Source organism: Nothoprocta perdicaria, unplaced genomic scaffold (genome assembly GCF_003342845.1).
Source record: "Nothoprocta perdicaria isolate Ctin4 unplaced genomic scaffold, notPer1 scaffold_74, whole genome shotgun sequence".
In the NCBI taxonomy this organism is placed as follows: domain Eukaryota; kingdom Metazoa; phylum Chordata; class Aves; order Tinamiformes; family Tinamidae; genus Nothoprocta; species Nothoprocta perdicaria.
The window spans coordinates 1186816-1207335 of NW_020456021.1; the positions used below are offsets into that span (position 1 = coordinate 1186816).

Genomic DNA, 20520 nt, shown 5'->3' on the forward strand with positions numbered 1-20520 from the left:
TTCTACAGCTCATGCTGTGTAAAAATATTATCTTCTAGAAACTCATATGTAACAAATCCAGTAGAAAATGACCTGAATAAGCATTTGAAATTTTTTAATGAAGCTGTGTAAGAASTTAGGGCAGAGGAATTCAAATCTATCTTATGTAAATAAGTAATCAGCAAAAAGCACTTCCTAAAGTGAGTTAAAGTGCTCCTAAGCTCCACTGATGTAAATATAAGCAGTTGTTTTTTGTCATGTGGGACGACTTCTTTTCTTTCAGTGCTCAAAGCCACCTGCAGATGTGTGCAGCTATCAAAAACACTTCCTTCTGCAGTTCCCTTCCCCCGCTGCCCATTGAATGTAGTGAACTAGATGGAGATATGAACTCCTTGCCCATCATCTTTGAAGATCGGTATCTAGATTCGATCACTGAAGGTGAGCAAACCTCACTGCAGGTTTCTCTTTGGAGATGTGAGCAAAAATTAGGAGGAGGTTGTGCGTGTGTGTGTTTGTGTTGCTGCCTGGCTATGACAGAGTGTTTCTATTTTCTGGCAATGTTTCTCRATTTCTAAAAGATTTCTAAGGTTCTACAATTAGTTATGTTATAGCTGCAGTTCTTTGCACAGTGTTGTAAATAATATATTTTTCTCACTTTTTCTTTTGATAAAAGATCTGGATGTKCCCTGGTTGGTAGTTCAGAATCTTCCAAGGTCAGAGTCCAATAAACTGGATAAATTTGATGCTGAAGAAGGTTTTGTAGCTGGYTTTACTAGCCCAGAATTGAAAATTTCAAGACCTGCAGGTACCTCCAACCTTTGGCATTCAGAAAGTGAAAAGCTGCTAACAAAGCCATTGAAAGGGAGAAACGAAGATGCAAATAAATCCAAAGTGAAGGTTACGAAGCTTATGAAAACAATGAAACCTGAAAACACGAGAAAAATAGTGAAGCAGAACTCCAAGGACTCTGTGGTGCTAGTGGGCTACAAGTGCCTGAAGAGCGGCGCCCTGGAGGACGCGTGCCGGGGCGCAGCCGCCCGGCCCGCCTGTCGCCAGGCCCCGGGGCCGGAGCCTCCGGCACAGGAGTGTCCTTGGGASGAGACCAAGAGCTGCGCCGGGCAGCCAGGGCCAACAGAGGCTGCCCCAGGAGCTGAGCCGGGGACTGCCGAGACCGAGGGCGCTCAGGCCACTCCAGGGAGCCCAGGGAATTCTCATTGCACAGATACGACTGGTTTTGGTGGGCTTGGTATCCCCCAGGCAGGTCCTGGAGTTACGGAAGCAGAGGGAGAGGCTCCGCAGCGCGGAGCTTCGCTTGACACTCGGCATGGAGCTCAGGCGGCTTCCCCGGGGGTCAGGACGACTGAGGTCAAACCAAGCGACAGGGATCCCTACGAGGGGGAGAAGGTGGCCGTTCACATCGGGTCGTGGGCTGAGTTTCCCCACGATGGAGTGCCCGGAGGGAATCTGCAAACACCCAATATTCAGGCTTCGGAATCTGGAAATAAGCTGAACTCAGGAGAACAGGAACAAGTAYTGGAGAAGGAGGACAACCTCGAAAGAAATGCGCAACATACCTGCGTTGTCCCAGCAAGGATAAGAAGTTGTCAGCCTGTTCCTCCTCCGAAAGAGACTCCAGCTTCTCTGAGTGGAGAGGTGGCTAAACTGCCAGATGTGAGTGTGACATGCGCCTCGTCTCGGTTTTCAGACTCAGGGGTGGAGAGTGAACCCAGCTCTTTTGCAACTCACCCCAACCCTGATCAGGTGTTCGAAAACGTCCAAGGGCAAAGAGCGTGCAGTAGTGAGAGATTGTTTCCTCAGCTCTTACTAAAACCAGACTGTGCTCTAAAGAATGCAGTAGAAAGCCACTGCACTGAGAGCACCAGTGCCGTGAGTGAAATACAATCATCCTTGACATCCATAAATTCGCTGCCTTCGGACGATGATGAGCTGTCGCCTGATGAGAATTCAAAGATATCTGTTGTACCCGAATGCCAGCTAAGTGACAGCAAAACAGTATTGGACCTGGGAGCAATTGACTTGGCAAAATGTGATGACAGTAAGAAAACAAACAGCAATTTGCAGCAACAGTGTGTTGTATTTTCAGGGCATTCAAATAATGAAACTCTGCCTGTGCATTCCTCACATTCAGGCACAAAAGGTCTTTTGGACTTAGTTGTTTCAGATGAAGATATATCTGCTGATAGGAAAAGTGATGGCCCCCAGGACTCTAAGGACTCTGAGGACCTTGAAAAGCATCAGAGCACGACAGCAGAAACAGCTCAATTGCATTTGGAAGCTGCTGACATGGGTGAGCCCTCTGTTGTGTTGGGTTGTTCATCCACAAGCACCGAGTGTGGGGTCGCAAAACACAGTGAAGAGAAACATCATGAAACCTCAGAGGTAAAAGAGACAACTGAGGAATTGCTGCTAGCTACAAGTGAAGCTGGTGCAGACAATCTTTCTCCAACCAGTAGCACTGATATAGTAAAACAAGGGCTGGTAGAAGACTATTTTGGCTCGCAAAGCAGCACGGATATCTCAGACCTTTGGCCGGCRGACAGCAGCAACCCCATCACCCCTCGACAGGAAACATACGAAGCGCAGGCGATTTGCTCCTCCCCAGCAGACGAGGAGGATGAGGAGGACGAGGAGATGATCGAGAACGGCTACTACGAGGAGCCGGACTGCACCGTCTCGGACGCGGCCTCCAGCGCGGACGGGGACGGCGGCGGCGGCGGGGAGGAGGGCGCCGCAGGGCGCGCGGGGCCGCCCGGGCCCCCCGCGGGCGCCGCCGCCCGCCGGCCCTTCCCCTCTCCCCGCGGCTCCCTCTGCTCGGCCGGCGCCCGGTGCCTCGCGGCGCCGCAGCACCCGGGCGGCTCCGGCGGCGGCTCCGCGCCGGCCGCCCCCTGGTTCGACGGCTCCCCCAGGCCCCAGATGCTGGCGTGAGTGGCCGCTTCCCCACGGAGGCTGCTTGCGGTCGGGAGCGATGGTGGAGCGGGGAGGAGGCCGGGCCTCCTCTGGGATGCGCCTGGATTGGGGCTTGTAGGTCCCGCATGCTCCGCGTGCACCACATCCTAGGTGTCCACAGAGAAGGCGCTAGCACAGATCTCCCATCTGTTAACCCCCCATTTCATGTGGTTTGATGTAGTTTGATCTACCTCAAGCCAAACAGAAGGGTTTTGGTTCTAATATGTGCTTTTTTAAAAATAAGCATTCACCTCAAAATAGCGTAGTAGCAGCTTCTGCTCATGAAAATGTTGCTTTATGAAATGGGAATGAATGGAAACAGTAAGTATAGGAAACGGTGCTTTTGTTTTAAAAAGGAAAAAGCAACTGGTTAAGTGAAACTGTGCATGATGCTGGCCAGGTTGATGGCCTTATTTTCTAATTTCAACTTAAATATCCAAAATGTAGCACCCAAAAGACCACAGTAGTTGAAATTACACTGCAGTTTGGATACCAGAAAAGCTGAATTCAGAGGAACATCAGGGATTCCAGCTGTACCTTCTCTAACTGTAAACACAGCCAGTTCCCTTGATACAGCCTATTACTGGCTGCACACGGGAAGGGGCAGTTCAGCCCCTCTTGCAGTGGAAGTGCCAGGTTGCTGTCAGAAAGAAGGGAACTTTGCCAGGAGAAATGAAGGGAATATTAAGCAGATGGAAGAGATAGGAAGATGAGAGAGCCTGGGGGAAGCAGCCGAGAACAGGAGCAAGGATGGTGGAAGAAAACAGGAATAGAAGTGAAAAATGTAGCTCCTGAAGTTATAGAAAATGGGAAGCAGAAAGTGGGTAGTGGCGTGGAATAGGAGGGATGAAAAGCAGACAATCTTCAGTGTGTCTTGTATAGATGAAAGAAAGGGGGAGCTTGTTGGGAATAAAATCAGGGATGTGGCTTTGGGGAAAGCCAGGTCTCCTGGAGTGTGGGTTAATTGTAATCCCTGAGGGCAGGAGCTGCTTTAGAGAACTAGTTTTGAGACCGACAGAGCCATGAGACGTGTTTAAGCTGAGTTTCTCAGACTAACTGAGGAATGAAATAGAGAAAAATCTGGGAAGACAGAGAAGGAAGAGTATAGAATGGTGGGAAGATAAGGCAGGGGKTGCTGAGGAGGATGGGATGCAGGGTAATGCTGTGTGGGATCATGCAGAGCAGATGAAATAAGGAGGGAAGGGACATAGGAAACTCTGAAAATTTTRTCTTGAAGGAAAACTGAGAAAAGCTGGAAAGAAACTCTGAAATRGGATTCTGTGAGGAAGGTAATTCTCAATGAAACTGTGCAGAGGGGAAGGAAAGCGGGAATGCAGGGACCTCGTGGCATGGTCAGGGCTCTGCTCTTTGCAGCCGTGTCGCACGAGTCCTCACGTGGTAGGGCACAGATCAGAGGTCTGACTCTGGCTTCGTTTGAAACAAGTATCACATAGTCTATCAGAAGGACTTTCTGGTGACCACTTACACCCTTCTGTTCAGCTCCCTGCTGCCATAGAAGTAGGTTTCACATTTGGCAGGAGTTATCAGAAGTCAATACTTGGTTTCAGATCCCGTTACAATTCATGGTATTTTGTCAGTGTTGCCTTTAAGCAGAGCTGCTCGAGACTAGAACTAAATCARAATCTTCAGTGGCTTCAGAAATAATTCAGGTTTTTAAAGGAGAAGAGAGTGGAGTTTGTATCTGAGAAAAGGTTCTTCAAAAAGCTGAAATGGAAAAGATATTTTGAGGGACTGACTTATTTTGTGAGGACAGTCATTTGACAAATACTTTTTTTCTTCATACCTATTAAACTGGAAGAGCAAAAAGGCAGTAGAAGACTCTACCTTAGGGAGACCCTCACATTTGTCTGCTGATGCTAGAGTAAATGTTTTATCYTAAATATTGTTCTGTTTCAGTTTCCTCCAGGCCAAAGAAGAATTGAAGCAACTTAAACTTCCCGGATTTATGTATAGTGATGTTTTCAAACTGGCTTCTTCAATACCTTATTTTAGCATGGAAGAGGATGACTGTTCGGAAGATGGGATACACCTGATAGTCTGTGTCCACGGCCTGGATGGTATGTGGGGAAAGCTGCTGCTGCGCGAGGCCGACGTGCAGATGTCCCGTTGCTCTCATTTGCACTCTTGAGCTAAACCTTGCCAAAATAAGTTCACAGTAGGAAATGGGAACCTGATTCTGTAGGGGTACCTCCAACAGTTTATTTCATGAAATCCTCTAAATTAAGAATTTTATGTGACATTTCTCTTCAAAGCTTCCACAAACTCAATTCCTGTCATAGTTCAARTCAGATATATCTCCTAGTTTCTATGCCCTAATTTCCCATATGTTGGTAATAAGCAAGAGTTAATAACAATACAGTTTCACTCAAAATTTATAGTCTTACATTGTCAAGGAAAAGAATGTCTGTGGAATTGTCCTCTTAGAGAGATAATCACCTAGTGCAACCTCCCTGCTCCAAGCAGGGGCGACCGGAGCAGGCTGCCCAGGACCACATTCCACGGAACCTAAAGCATCTCCAAGGACGGAGAGGCTGCTACAGGAGAAAGGAGAAAATCCCTTGCTGAAAGAAATAAGATGGAAAATTTTATACAGCTGGAATATATTCACCTGCTTTTAGTTTAAAGCATGCGTGCATGCTGAGAAATGATAGCCCCTCTGGCTAGGAATTTTTCGTGGTTTCCTATCATCAGCCTTTTTGTTTCTTTCTGTGATGCTTCTGAAATGAACAATGCAAGGGAATGCACCAGAGCAATATAGAGAGCATTGCACTGCACCAGCTTTGCAGGAATTTCTTGTTCATGTTTTGTATTCCCAATTTAAAATCAAATGGAAAATAAAGCTCTTCTTTCTGCCTCTGAGCAGAAAGCTCCCACTGTTAACACTGAACTCAGAAACATCCCTTCTTGTTCAGATGTTATTGGGTGCCAAGAGCTGATACAAGACTTAACCTAGTCATAAAAACTGCCATTTAATCAGACAGTCCATACACAGACTGAGATTTTTTTTTTTTGAGAATTCTCATTAAATCAGTTATTAATAAAAGTTTTATATATATATAATAATAGTTATTAATCAGTTATTAAGAGCTGATTTAATTAAGAGCTCTGTTCTGCTATTCAAGGGTGCATTCTTGTAAGATCCTTGGCAAGCTGAAGGGCGCTTTAGATGGCGAATGTGGGAATACCCTTCCTACAACCCTGAAGGGGCCCATGGCCATTGCAGCAGGGGAATCTAAAGAGGCTCCTAAAGGAGCTTTAGTTGTCCTGTGTATCACATATSTTCATATACCTCTGCCTGCTGACAGTCCACACTCTGACTTTTACTCTATGAAAACCTTTCTGATGTGCCCTTCTTCCTTGCCTCTCACTAAATTCTTTAAATTGGCTCASAGTACTGTAATTGCCTTTGAGAAAACCTAACTAGGTTTTCAAGGATTTAGTGTTCACAGTACCATATATCTATTGGGTGCTGGCTTCAAACTGAAGCATCGGAAGTTCCACAGGAACTTAAGGAAGCATTTCTTCACTGTGAGGGTGACAAAGCACTGGAACACGCTGCCCAGGGAGGTTGTGGAGTCTCCTTTTTGGAGATCTTTAAAACCCGCTTGGATGCAGCCCTGTGCCACGTGCTCTAGGTGACCCTGCGTGWGCAGGGGGGTTGGACTCGATGACCTCTGAGGTCCCTTCCAAYCTTSGGCATTCTATGATTCTRTGATTCTGTGACTTCCTAAATCCTCACTTTTTTACATGGTGGCCGAGTTGAATGACATTTTTACAGACTTCTTTTTTCTGCGTTATGTTTGACATGGCAGTTTATGTACCCAGGACTCACTGMATTTTCATTAGGGGCGGGAATATCATTAGCTGTATTTAAATATAAAGCTGTGCTGTYAAGTTATTTTAGTATTCTCTTTATTTGTTATTGCAAGTTCACTTTGCAGTCTGTAACTCTTGCTTGTTTTCCCTTTCAAGGTAACAGCGCAGATCTCAGATTAGTGAAGACTTACATTGAGCTAGGTCTACCTGGAGGGAGGATAGACTTTCTTATGTCCGAGAGGAATCAGGTATTTGCCAACAACAAGAGCATTTTTGTAAAGCAATAAAGAGCATACCGTTTCAGACATGCTTAGTGGCACTAYTGCCTTGCAGTTTGTATTTTCTGTGTGTTTTTACTGCCTTTAGCAAGGAATGATGATTTAAATGCATTTCATAAAAAGTAAGTCCTCTCATAGATTCTGTGATCTCATTTGTCATTTGTATCAAAGCAATTACAACATCTAGTATCACGCTGAAGGTAGATGTATAATGAGTAACATTTGTTGCTGCTGTATTGTTGTGTATCCTGAATCCACCAAGTTCTCAGYGATGCTCAGTTATGCTGAGAACTTGGTGGATTTCAGTATACACAACAAAACAGAAAACATAACTTAGAAATATAGATAAAATACCCTTGATTTTAATATTTTTTTCTACCTTCAGGCTCCTAATGGTAGAAATTGGTGTGGGAAGAAGGGAGATGTGTATTTCACAGGGCCTCAGCAATACAAAATATCAGTCTTTCAGGCTTGCTCTGTTCTTTTGTCACTGTACTGCAAGATCCATGTGATGACACTGAATCAAATATCAAATTGTCTCTGCCTTAAACTTCGGTGAACTTTATTATTTTCGCATTAGCTAAACCTAAAAAAGCACAGAAAGCCCCCGTTTTTGTATAGGTGTTTTTCCTCTGGGCTGCCTATGGGCAGCCTTAGGAGAGAGGGTGTCTCKGTTCGAGCTGGTGGGAGGTTCCCGTGGCCCCTGCCGGACAGCAGGGAGCTCCGGTTGCCTCCTGGTTTGGGCTGTCACCGCTCCTGAAAATTCCCCACTTGGGATCCCATGAAGGCCACTGAGTCCAGCAGCTGCTCCTGGATTTTTCTCCTTGATGCTGGCTGATATCCTCTTTTTTTTATGGTTTTTTTTTTTCCTTCTGGTTTTTACAGTTGAGGTGTATCTCCCAGTTATAGGTGCATTAATGATCCCTGTTGCAAACAAGGAAATTTCAACTGATGTCCCTATAGATTATTGAGGTGGAGGGAGATAGTCAATAATCTTTCCCCGTTTTCCATTTCAATTCCATTGACCATTCTGTAAACAAGTATAATTTTTTACTGCCTACAAGAGAGAGAATTGGAGATCTAGTCCCTTCAGTCTCCTCTCATGTGGAACAGTTTTTTGTCCATCCATGATATCCTTTTCTGCCCATTTCCAAACTTCCTTCCTTTTAAGATGGGAAGTTTGAGATGCTTTAAGATGCTTCTACATAATGGGCTTATTAATTGCTATATTGCTCTTCTCTATTCTTCCCTTGATTTCCTAACCTAGTGCAGCATAAACCACACAAATCTGTATTATATATAGATAGATTATTATGGGCATGTGTTGAGGGCTGTTTCTCCCACGTAACACCGTGYTGTGTTTCTAAGCTTTGCCGTTCGGTCACCCACCGGTGCAGTGCTGCAGTTCCAGAGGCTTCTGAAATTCTGGTCTAGACTCGACTGTCCTCAGTGATTTGGTGCCAGTGATTTGGCCAACTCTGCCATCTCCTGCTTCCCTTTTCCAGATCATTTCTGACTGTATTGAGCCCTGCACGTTTTAGCACAGCTCCTTGGGAATGGGRTGAAAAGTTTCCTTCCTCCTTTGCCTACTCCCTTTTAATCTTTTCCTGTTAATCATTGCGGAGAAGCAGCTACCAGTTGACAGTTATGTTTTGAAGAAGGAGTTCTGAATTAAACAGTGCTAATATGGACTCCCTTGCTACTGGTATAGCAATTGTCTCCTACTTCTACTTCATGGTGGTATGATGTAGTTTTGCACGTGCAGTTTGGTCTTCTCTTTTTCTACAGATGAGATTGTGTATATGGGAAGGCTTGGAGGTAAGGAAGGCAGTTTGCTATGTTGAGATTTGCTTTGATATATTAGAACAAAGTAGTCTCGCAATAAAATGTGTCTGTCGCTTTATATTACAAGAAAAAAWTGAAAAAATGGGAACAACCAGCTGCAGTGTTTCTGTTTGAAGTTAATATGAATGCTTTTACATGTGTGTTGTTAATCAAAAGACTGGGGAATAAAAATTCAGACTGAATGCAGAATGTGTATTGCTGCATTAGAAAACGGTTATTATTTTTTTATTTCTTTTGTTTTACAGAATGATACCTTTGCTGATTTTGATTCCATGACAGATCGCCTTTTAGATGAAATTATACAGTATATTCAAATTTATAATCTAACCCTTTCAAAAATCAGGTAATGTCTCTTCCGTACTATTTAGAGAAATACAACTAAAACTAGAGGCCTGTGTTGCTCTGAATCATGATGCTCAGCAGTGACATAGCCACAGCTTGTCCTGCTGGGGCTTTGGGGACAGAGGGACTTGGACATGTGCTTGGGAACTGGTGTCCTGTGCCTCCTCGGAGATCCTGCTTGGTAGCGTTCACCAGTAAAACACTAGTATTTTGAGAAAGCAGAAGGAAATAAAGAAAAAATAGTGTCTTTTTCTAAATTAAGTAGCTTTCTTCTGACTTCTTTACAGAATGTGACATGGCAGACTAATATCTGCAGGGAAATTCCATCAGATTTATCACTTTGCAGGGCAACCGTGGGAGGAAAAAGTTTCATTTTGTGGGGTATTTTTTTGTGTTTTGTGATTTTTTCATCCTTTAGAAAGCATATTTCACCTCTTAAYAGAGGGCTTATCCCAATGTGTATGTTCTTGTTCTCTTTTTCAGCTACTTTAAGGGAATATCTGCCCCATGTATTCTTCTGAAAGTAGTGTAGGGTCCACTCCTTGGGCAGCCTGCCATCCTCACTCAGCGGCGCTAACGGAGTCGCTCCTGGGTAGATGAAAGCACCAGAGTTAAGTCTGACTTTACCCATTTGTTTAGATACCCTCATATTATCCATCAGGAATGRGGAAGAATGGAAGAGGAACGAGAAAGAACTTCTTCCCTGTGAGGGTGCCAGAGCCCTGGCACAGGCTGCCCAGGCAGGTTGTGGAGTCTCCTCCTCTGAAGGTCTTCAAAACCCGCCTGGATGCCGCCCCGTGCTCTGGGTGTCCCTGCTGGAGCAGGGGGCTGGACTGGATGGTCTCTAGAGGTCCCTTCCAATCTCAACCATCCTGTGGCTCTGTGAGGCCCCGGGGAGGAAAGACGTGTGGGCCTCCCGTTGTGCTCGGGAGGCAGCGCGTCTGGCAGCACCAGGGCACTGGTGCCCGGTACCCTAATGCAGGAGCTCCCCTGCCACGCCTGGAAAAATAATCTCTCAGCGCCCTGGAGGTGGGAAGCAAGAACTGGAAGCTTTGTTTAAACCCACACTGATTTCTTGCATAAAAGAACCGCTGGTGAAAGCGTCGCAGRATAGTTTGGGTAGGAGGGAGGCTGTGGGTCACTTGCACCTCACATGTCCAGCTCGTCCTAGCGGCATCTTCAGAGTTAGATAAAACTTTGGAGTGAGATCCAGCTTGGAAGTTGGAGCAAATGGTTCAGTCGTGTCTGTTCCAGCTTGGAGCCTCTCTGTTCTGGATTTTCATCTCAGTTGGATTATTCAGCTTTTTCATCCTTTTACTGCCTTACAAAAAGAGAGATTCTTGGTGTATGCAGAAAACATCTGCTTCCTGGTCAGCCCGAAGCTCTGTCTAGCCTAGTCAGCAGATATTTAGGCAAAGAACACAAGAAAAGGGCACGAARTAGGATATGTTGTGTGTAAGAGACTTGCTGAGCCTCGGATTATTTCAGTATCTTGCTGATTTTTTTTTTCTTTTGTGAATTCTTATAGTTGGATCAGATCTTTTTGCTMGCAAAGACCAATGAGGTTTTGCTGTGTCCAGCTTTACAGTGTGATCTGAATTGGTCAGCTTGTGCCATGAAGCACATATAAATACTGCAGTACATTTTTTTTTTAGTTTGTTGAATTAGTGAAATTTTATGCTTAAAAGATTGTGACRTTGCCACCTGCTTTCAGAAACGCCCTGGTTTTGCAGAGCTGCATCACTGCATCCTGCAGCTGCAGATAACTGAAAGGAAGATTTAATTGTTTCTGCCTTACACTTCCAAAAATCCTCTGCCTCACACTGGAGGTGGTGAAATCCTTAAACCTTTCTGTTAGAAAATCAAATAGAAAGCTTATGTGTTTGAACTGAATACCAGATACTACAGTAATCTGTTTTCTAATTCTGTACAAATTAAAAGTAAAAATGTTCAATGTTTGAGGCACATTCACATAGCTCATTGCAAGCAGCTTTTTATCTCAAGTTGGTCTTTCACATTTCTGAAGTTTTGGTTCTGGTGTGCCCGTATTCCTGATGGGTTTGACTGAGGCCTCATCACTGTTTTGTCCCTAAATGTTCTTGATTCTGAGGCAATATGACAGTTACTCATTCATTTATAACACTGAGTAAATAGTGGGTGAAAAGATATCACAGAATATCTCTGTTGAGGTTCAAATCTTTCTTAGAAAATAATTCGTCTTTTTCAGGAGCTATAATTATGTGATAGGCATTATCTTCAGGACAAACTGACTCAATTTTCAGTACATTTTCTTGCTTCTAAAAATACCTATGAGTTTGGCTTTCTTGCTCGTACTTTATCATTTATTCTAGCACAATATTTTAAAATGTTCATGTGCAGCAGTGTCAGCAGCTCAGTATTTTGTTTTCCAAGTACACCACTGTTATGCTCTTCATGCATCTGTATAACAACGCACACAAGATGTGTYTTTCATTCCTAATTTGTTAGACAAAGCCATCAAACTGCAGTGGAGAATTACTAATATTGCAGCAGTTTTGGTAATCTAGTAATAAAAGTGCCAGGAAAGACTACGTATATATTGGTATGAAACAAATACCTTATTCTATCACAATAACACACAGTTATGGCAGAGGTAGAGATTTTAGGGTGACTCTGCAATTCTGTACCCAAAKACAGTTTATTTTTTTCCCCATTTAGCTTTAAATCGGAATTTTCAGAGTTAATAATTCTTTCTTGGGAAGAAATTATACCAATCAAATAATTTGTTCTTACATTCTCCATGTTGCAGGCTACCTGCTGTCCGGTTACTATATTCTCCATGGGCATTGCTAGCTTTATTTTAGCCATTTTTCTTTAAGAATGTGGTGACACACGGCAGATTGGAAGGGTGATCTGATGGGTACAAGCCTGTGGCACTCGCACCATGGGGCTCTAGTAGCTCTGCCTTGGATCTCCTGTGCAGGTTGGGCTGCCCACGTGGGCAGCCCGTGTCCTGGCACTGCACGTGTGAAGGAGAAAGACACTCTGTCTGCCTCCTGCACCTTATACAGCTAACTCTGTGTCTAAGAGAGTCTGGTCTTTACCTCTCCGGGGATTTGTTAGCATAACAACTGCATTAATAGTTATACTATACAAGATATTAATATATAATGTCATATTACATATATAACATTAACGTGATCATATACAGTSACAGAATGGTTGAGGTTGGAAGGGACCTCTAGAGCTCATCCAGTCCAACCCCTGCTCCAGCAGGGACACCCAGAGCACAGGGCAGCATCCAAGCAGGTTTGGAAGATCTCCAAAGAAGGACACTCCAAACAAGCTTCCTTCCCCCTTGCTTTATTATATATTAATAACCTATTGGATTTATTTTGCCGTGTCCCTGCTAAACAAGTGCTATATACAGATTTGTGTATTAAGACAGCAAGGAACACAGATCAAGTTGTTGTTATTTTTATAGATACTTGAAGCTAAACAGAGTCCCATCAATCTTCACTCTAGCCTAATTAATGAGAGAAACAACTAAATGCAGATTTCTTTTTCCCTGCAGATTTTTGCAGTTATTTTGCAGCTGCCCAGCACCAGCTGTTAATCACCTCTCTTGGTCAGGTTGCTGAGCAGATTTGAGATGTTGCTTTTGTGGAAATATCCAGAGTCAGTTAAATTCTTCCTTCTCACAGGATCCTCSTCCAGCAGGTTGTTTGGTACCTGTGCTGCTTTTATCAAACTGAATGCCAGCACACGTCCAAGCAGGAGTTTGTTTGGTCATGCACATCACAAAATGTTCTCTCCATACTTGGCTCTAAGAGAAATCCTCAGAAATAATTTTGATCTTGGGTGGGAGGGATTGCTGGAAAATTATGTGTAAAATAATTCTGAGGGGCTGAGGACATTTCTAAGGGAAGGGTGCAGGTGGGAGCTACAGACCAGCTCTGGTTTTGTTTGTTGTAACATACAGRCTTTGCAGGGAAACATTGTGTTCATGTCTTTTCCTGTGTTCCTTCAGCACTTTATGACATTGGTTTTTATTTTTCACAACTAAAAAGCAAGGAAAAGAAAAAGAAAAGGCTGCCATCAAATTCCCTGTTACCCTGTTCTCTTTTTAAACAGCTTTATTGGACATTCACTGGGTAATTTAATAATCCGTTCAGTGCTCACAAGGCCTCGGTTTAAATATTACCTCAACAAACTGCACACCTTCCTGTCTCTGTCTGGGCCCCATCTCGGTACTCTCTACAACAGCAGTGCCCTTGTGAATACAGGTAATGTGTGATGCTTCCGTGCTCTGAGCTTGGGGCAGACTTTCTCCTTGGAATGTACCCAGAGGTTACAYGTAGGGGGCAGGTTCCTGCCAGGCTGGGATGTGCCCATTTGATGTGGTTATCACAGGGAGAGGGAAGGGCTGCACACGTTAAGTCTCCGTGCAGGAGGTGGCTGACAGGTGAGTTTGCCCTTTGCTTGGACCAGATTTTCTGTTAGAGCTTTAAGAAATTCCAGCTGAAATGTATTTGAGTTCAATTTATCATGAGTTATAGTTTGAGTTCAATTTATCATGAGTTATAGTTTACTTAATTTGCAAATAAAATTTGCAAATTTTACACTTGCAATTTTAAGTAAATGCAATTTACTTAAATTGCAAATAAAATGCCCTAAACGGATTCTGGACTATTACTGGTGCATTTCTGCTCTCTCTCTCTCTCTCTCTCTCTCTCTCAAAAAAGATATCTTTAGCCTTTTCTTATATTAAGAAAAATTCTGGATTTCTCTGAATGTTCCCATGTGCCGTTTGAGCCTTGCCTGTACCTTGTGAGTGTCCATTTTCCTTTGCACATTCTCAAGGTCCAGGATAGGGGTTTCTATACTACTATACTACTTAGTAGTCCTGTGGGCGCTTGCATTCAAGTGTTTTAATGTGTCCCRGAATCCCCCATTTTGGTGGAAGCTCCCCAAGGAATTAACGTTACTGGCTTCTACAGCCTTCAGTATTGCAGCCTGCGGGGAGATGTGGCTGTTGGATCCATCCTGCAGGCACTGGGAAAGGCCCTCTAGTTATCAGGGATCAGAGGTTTGGAAGTAGAATCCAGAATAAGCTCTTTGAAAAAATGGATTTCTGAAGTTTTTGATCTTCCATAGTTGCAAACTGTTCAAAATGGCCTTTTCATACAATAACCTTCTCTGTGTTTTAGACTTTCAAGCCTGTTAATAATACTAAGATGATAAATATTGCTGTTGTAGGCTGAATTACCACACTCGTGTGTGGACACTAGTGTCCTTCAGTGAATTGCTGCGCAGAAGGTAACCCTTTCCCAGCGCGGCCTAAGTGCCTGAAGGCATTCCTGAGGGTGTGAGGGCTTGGCTGCCTCCTTTCCTTCTGCTTGGCAAGAGATGCTTCTGAAGTCAGCTAGCTGGCCCAAAGCACTGACTAATAAAGGGGGGCGGAAGAGCTATAGCAAGAGATAATTTTCCTCACAGAAAAATCTACTTCCTTTGTTCTTCTAGTTATATTTAGTGAACTCAGTAATTCTATAAAGTTATTCTTAGAATTTTGGGAAGTAACACTTGGTTTTAGTTCTACATATTTCAACAGCAGAATGTTCAAATACTCTGTAAAACACAGAAATAAAATCAGTGAATTAGCTTAGGGCCAACGTTTATATATGTACGTGTGTTTTTGTGTGTGTATGTATATATTTTAAGTGCTTATTTTTCCTACAAGGGCATGCACATAAGTGGAAATAATTTTCTTTATGCTTTATTGCATATACAGACAGCAAAGATTAATGAATAAAAATCAAAAATGCTCCTGGGCTTGATAATGATAACATGGAAAATAAAAGGAGGAGGAGCTAAGTGTATGGGCTTTAGCTCTGCATATTTTATTCACGTTTGATTACTTTTCATATTGTATTGTGGACTCACATTGTACCTAACAATGCAGGTCTGTGGTTTATGCAGAAGTGGAAGAAGTCTGGTTCCTTACTGCAGCTGACGTGTCGAGACCACTCGGATCCACGACAGACTTTCTTATAYAAACTCAGTAAAAAAGCAGGTAAGCACCGCTAGGAGTGGCGTCTTTAAGGACCACTGTACCTTAATGCAAATAGGAGACCTACAAATACTTGTCCAACCAACTCTTGTTGTATTTAAAGGCTGCTTTGGCTTTTTATAGACAAAAGACTGCTTTTTTTTTCCAAAATTGGGTAGATAGTTTGAGGCTTCTCTCCTTAAGTAATGAAGAGCAACAGCTGCCACCACACTGTGTCAGGCTGCTCCCCATCCACTGAAGTTTGTGATTTCCCTGTGATTAATCAAGTACATCCACATTTATTTAGGTTTATCTGTTTGTTTTTGCTTTTCTTACTGTTATCTAAATTGAAAATTTTGCTGTGAAGTTTTTACTAGCTAGCAAAAACTACTACTTTCCTCATTAAGCTGGTCAGGGAAAATAAAGGTGCTTTTGTTGTTGAAAGGGAAGGAGAAGTTGAACTTCATATAATGTTTAAAATTAGATCAGAGTTAAATAGGAGCTTGTGACCTGAGTTTCAGATCTTATTTCCATAAACTGTAGACAGACTGTAAATGACTACCCAAAATTTGGCTTCTGAAGATTCAGCTTCCTTTTCCTGCCTTTTTCCTAAAGAAGACACCAGGTGCTGTATCTTGGGTCACTGCCCCATAGAGCCGCTGGTTTCCAGCTTCTTCAGCGAGCTTTGTGCAAGCSAGAAGGAAAGGTTGGGGAGAAGGAGAGACGTGAAAGGCTGATAATTTTATTTAAGGGAGAGGGAAGGGGAAAAAAAGCTTTCTGATTCTTGGAAAGAAAAGATCGCTCTGTGATTTATCTGCAAACTAGTTTTGGTTTATGCAGTTACTACTATGCTGTTGTAGAATGATTTTTTTTTAAATGCAGTTTATTCATTGCTTAGCTATCAAGGGATTTTTTTTGCTTAATCAGGGAAAGCAACCTTAAAAAGTTAACCTGCTAAAGTGACCTTAAAAAGGCCATTTATATCTTATCTTGAGCTTTAGAATCAGGAAACAAAACGTTTTTTTAAGCTTTGTATTAAGTTGCCCTGTAAAAAGAAATCTTCATTGCAATGAATAAAAGCAGGTAGTGGGGAGAATTGAGACTTAAACATTTGATTGTTATCCAGAAGGCCCTCTGTGTTTCCTTTCTGAACTTGGCCATTCAAAATTCTTTTAAGTTAAAGCTACTCTGTAGCTTTAAAATTATCATGATTGGTAATTGCTGATAAAGAACAAGATGTGTCTTTGTCTGCTTATAAGTAACAAAAGACAGTAAGACAGCTCAAAATGCAGAGAGTTAAAATTTATGCGAATTTCAGAATTTTGTTTCCCTTGCACATGTTACCTTATGTTGCCAGTTGAGAGACTTAAATGTTTTTAAGCACAGTGCTAAGTTTAATTTTCTGGTGTTGCTTCTTCATGATGATAAATTCTAGATGTATTTTACCTTTGGGAATAATCTTAAAATCTGCTTGTCAGATCTTCAGCAGCCACAATCTGGCTGGTGTTTCCTGGGGTCTGGGAAGTGACTGTTTCTTTCATACTGTGACGAGAAATTACAACAGGTTGCCAGATAAGATGACATGCCAGCTGTTCAGAACCAAAAGCATTGCAGCAGCCCAGATGATAGATAGATAGATAGAGAGATAGAGAGATAGAGAGATAGAGAGATAGAGAGATAGAGAGATAGATAGATAGATAGATGCATGCATGCATATACTTAGGGGATTGCTGAGGGGATCACCTTTGCTTCCCCTTGCTGTTAAAGTGCTTGCCCACGAAGTAGGAAACTGGCTTTAATAAAAGGGGGGAACCTGGTGAGTTATGTTGGGTGGAGCCGTCTCTGGGGCTGGCCAGAAGATCTATTGTAATAGATTTTTCTGCCTTTTTTTATTTTACAAGGACTAGTAATAAGTTGGTTCCCGATTTTAGCTGTAAAATATGTAACTACTCTGTAGCAAATGCCAAGTGATTCATTACAGAACGTATTTCTCTTCCCTCTTTTCCGGCAGGTCTTCATTACTTCAAAAACATAGTGTTAGTAGGATCTCTGCAGGATCGTTATGTTCCTTATCACTCTGCTCGCATTGAGATGTGTAAAACCGCTTTAAAGGATAAGCAATCAGGTAATAAAGACCCCCAAAAGTCCCCTGAGGTTTAACCTCAAAGGTCTGATTAATCCCATTTACTTTTGGGTGTTTCACTGAGGTAACTCCGTCCATCGTGTCTTTAGCCACGCTGGGCTCCCTCTGCAGAAAGGAGAGGAGCCCTGTGGGGCCTGGCCTGCCCTCTGAACTCGTCCTGTTCTCTTTACAAGAGGCTTCATAGCAGCACTGAAAAGAAAATTGCCTTTCTTATTTTCAGAGATGGGTGATTCTTGTATTTATTGCAAGATAGGCTGGCACAGCCATGTTCTAATATTACTGGCAAGTAAATACCTTTAAAGAACATTATAATAAGTTAGTGTAATAAATGTTTGAGCAAGAAAATGTGTGAGTTATAAAAYTGTTTTTCCAAAGACTTCTGAGGAAATGAAACGTTCTATATTCTACCTTAGCAGAGAAACAGCACGACATACATTGCCTCTCTTCTTCTGGAACGCACAGATTTTCCATTAAAGGTCATAGAACCGTAATTGCTTCCGATGATTCACACAGTACAACTTACTTCTGCTTCCCTCCACAGGACCAATTTATGCCGAGATGATCCAGAACCTGCTTCTGCCAGTTCTCCAAAATAAGGAATGCAATTTGGTTCGCTATAATGTAATTAATGCATTGCCCAATACAGCCGATTCGCTCATAGGAAGAGCTGCACACATTGCTGTCCTTGATTCAGAAATATTTTTAGAAAAGTTCTTTCTTGTTGCTGCCCTAAAATATTTCCAGTGAAGTGTTGTAAGAGACTCGGTTGTTACCTCATTAACAGATGAATCAAATAATGTGTGGTATTAAAGTATAGCTGCAGCTGTATTTTAAGAGATATTTATACTTTTTATATGGGAGATAATTTATATCATCCACACTTAGGGCTTTTTTAACATCAACTTTTACTTTCTAGGCAATGTGGCTGTGCAATATCTTTTTTTTATTTTGTTCTTTTTACTTTTCTATTACTTTTTCTTAATTTGGGTACCTAATTATTTGGAGACTAAAGCATAGTGTGTACTTTTGGTTGGGGTATTAYTGGCTCTTAGACTTACAAAGTCAATGTTCCATGGCTACATTTTGCTAGAGGCTTTAGATGCCAAAATAAAGGGGAAGTTAAAATTGTAATAAGGTATTACACACTCAGCTCTGTTTTAGCACCGCAGAAGGTTTAACTGGAAACACAATGAGCTGCTAAAATACGAGATGTTTGAGAAAAGCTCTGCTTGTGGGTCTCACAAAGGAGGCCRTTACTGAGTTGTCTGTTTAGATATCACTACATCTTAACAGTTTCCTACAAAATCATCCTCCTCCTTATTAAACATGCTATGCCTGTGGGAATCTATTTTCTACTGATCTCGAGAACATATTAGTTTACATACTCACTTTTATTACTGGAACTTTAGTCTTGAGAAGCAAATGGCAACTAAAGATTTTTGAATGTTGATGCCTTCAATTGGGGTTTTGCAAGACTTAGTAAAATTGCTCCTTACTTTGTCAGTTCTTCATGTGGACATGGACAGTTTTACACGGACTTCCTTGTATGTACGTAAAATAAGTAAATGTTATAAATTTCTGCAATACTTTTATGAATTTAAGCAGTTTTTAAATATTGTTAAAATGTTTTATTGACTACAAAGTATTGTAAATATAAATCCATACATCTTCAAATGGGACAATATAATGAACTTGACCTGTTTAGTGATACAGATAACATGTTTTGATACACGGGAATGTTCAAGGTCTGTTGACTTTTTACTGGTGCTGAATAGCATTAAGTTTGGCTTCTCCTTCCTTCCCTTTTATATATTTCAAACAATCACTCCCTAAAGGTAGGGGAAAGGGTGACATGTGCATTCACTAACTGTAATGAACTTTGGGGGGAAAACGCAAATTTGTTGTATGATGCATGCTCATTTTTAGCATTGTATTATTGCATCTGGTGTTAATAAAATGAACACATGACTCTAACGGAAGCAATTAAAGAAACTGCAATCTGCTAATTACCAAAACTCTGGGGAGGCTTTATATATTTTGTATTATTTGAAATGAATATAGCAATAAGAGTTTATAATGAAGAAATCTTGCATTTGATATGGTTTGTTAATATGGTTTGTAATATATTTCTTTTGCTGTAGCTTTCATGTTTCAGAYGAGCACCTATGGTTTGGCAGTGTACACTCTCAAAAGACTATTGTATTACTGAGTTGCGTTAGGCAAGTCCTTATAATGGCAGAAAAAAATATCTTAAATACATTCCCACTCTGAAAAGTCTATTTTTATTAATAATTTTTATTTTATGACCATATTACTATGTTGTAAATACTTAAATTATGTTCTGACATCTCAGCTGTCCTTTGGTGAACAGTATTCTAGTAGCTAGGTTTGTAATATCAGCGTAGGGAGCTAAATCAACAAAATACTGATTTTGTTTGGGTCACAATGAGCAAGCTAACCTGCTTATAATACATCCATTTTCAGTTTTAGACATTTCTGTCACTATAGGAAAATGTCTATATTGCTGTGTCTCTGGAAATCTACAACCATCAATGATGCTTTTGTGGTTAGCACAGCAGAAATTAGGTATAGCCAACTTTTTTTTCAATCACAGATCCCGTGCATTTAAGCAGCCTCGAACATAGTTTGCTCCGTGAGGCTCTAAGACAGCATATGATATTTAGAAGCAAGTTTTCAAAGGACAGGCCCAGTTTAACAGAACTTCTGCTTCCTTCTCTTCCCCCACTTTGTATTGCCCAGTGTGGTCYGGTGGCCCGGCCAGGGCCGTAGCTTTGTGGTGCTATTTGACAGCTGTTAAGCCCTGGGTTAAGTGGCTGCTACCTGCATCAGGAGTCAAAAAACTCTCCATCTCCCTCCCCTCTTCTCCTTAAACCCAGCCTTCATTTTCCTGTAGCAACAGTGGCCTCTCCTTTTATGATAGTGCTGAGTAAAACACCCCACAGCCACTTGAAAGAGAAATACGTTGCTTCAGGCGCTGCTTATAGAAGGGGGACAGAAATGAAGCTCCAAGTCTTCTTCCAGAAAGCTGCCAGCCTCTGGTTCCCTGAAGGCATTGACGCTGCTGCTGTCACTTCACACAG

The 20520-nt window shown here is 42.1% G+C and overlaps 1 protein-coding gene across 2 annotated transcripts in view; it reads left to right on the plus strand.

Annotated features, from left to right (window-relative positions):
- The window catches only part of FAM135A (family with sequence similarity 135 member A), a 59803-nt gene extending 39901 nt beyond the window's left edge, over positions 1-19902 (plus strand). The window contains exons 13-21 of one of the 2 annotated variants that reach the window (XM_026051258.1): positions 263-417; positions 653-2921; positions 4864-5024; positions 6940-7031; positions 9152-9249; positions 13362-13513; positions 15190-15300; positions 17288-17401; positions 17961-18166. In XM_026051258.1, coding sequence (XP_025907043.1) covers positions 263-417; positions 653-2921; positions 4864-5024; positions 6940-7031; positions 9152-9249; positions 13362-13513; positions 15190-15300; positions 17288-17401; positions 17961-18166 — 3358 coding nt within the window. Of the gene's footprint in view, positions 1-262; positions 418-652; positions 2922-4863; positions 5025-6939; positions 7032-9151; positions 9250-13361; positions 13514-15189; positions 15301-17287; positions 17402-17960 lie in introns of both variants that reach the window. The other variant, XM_026051257.1, reaches the window with a different exon arrangement.
- The last annotated feature ends 618 nt before the right edge of the window (positions 19903-20520 follow it).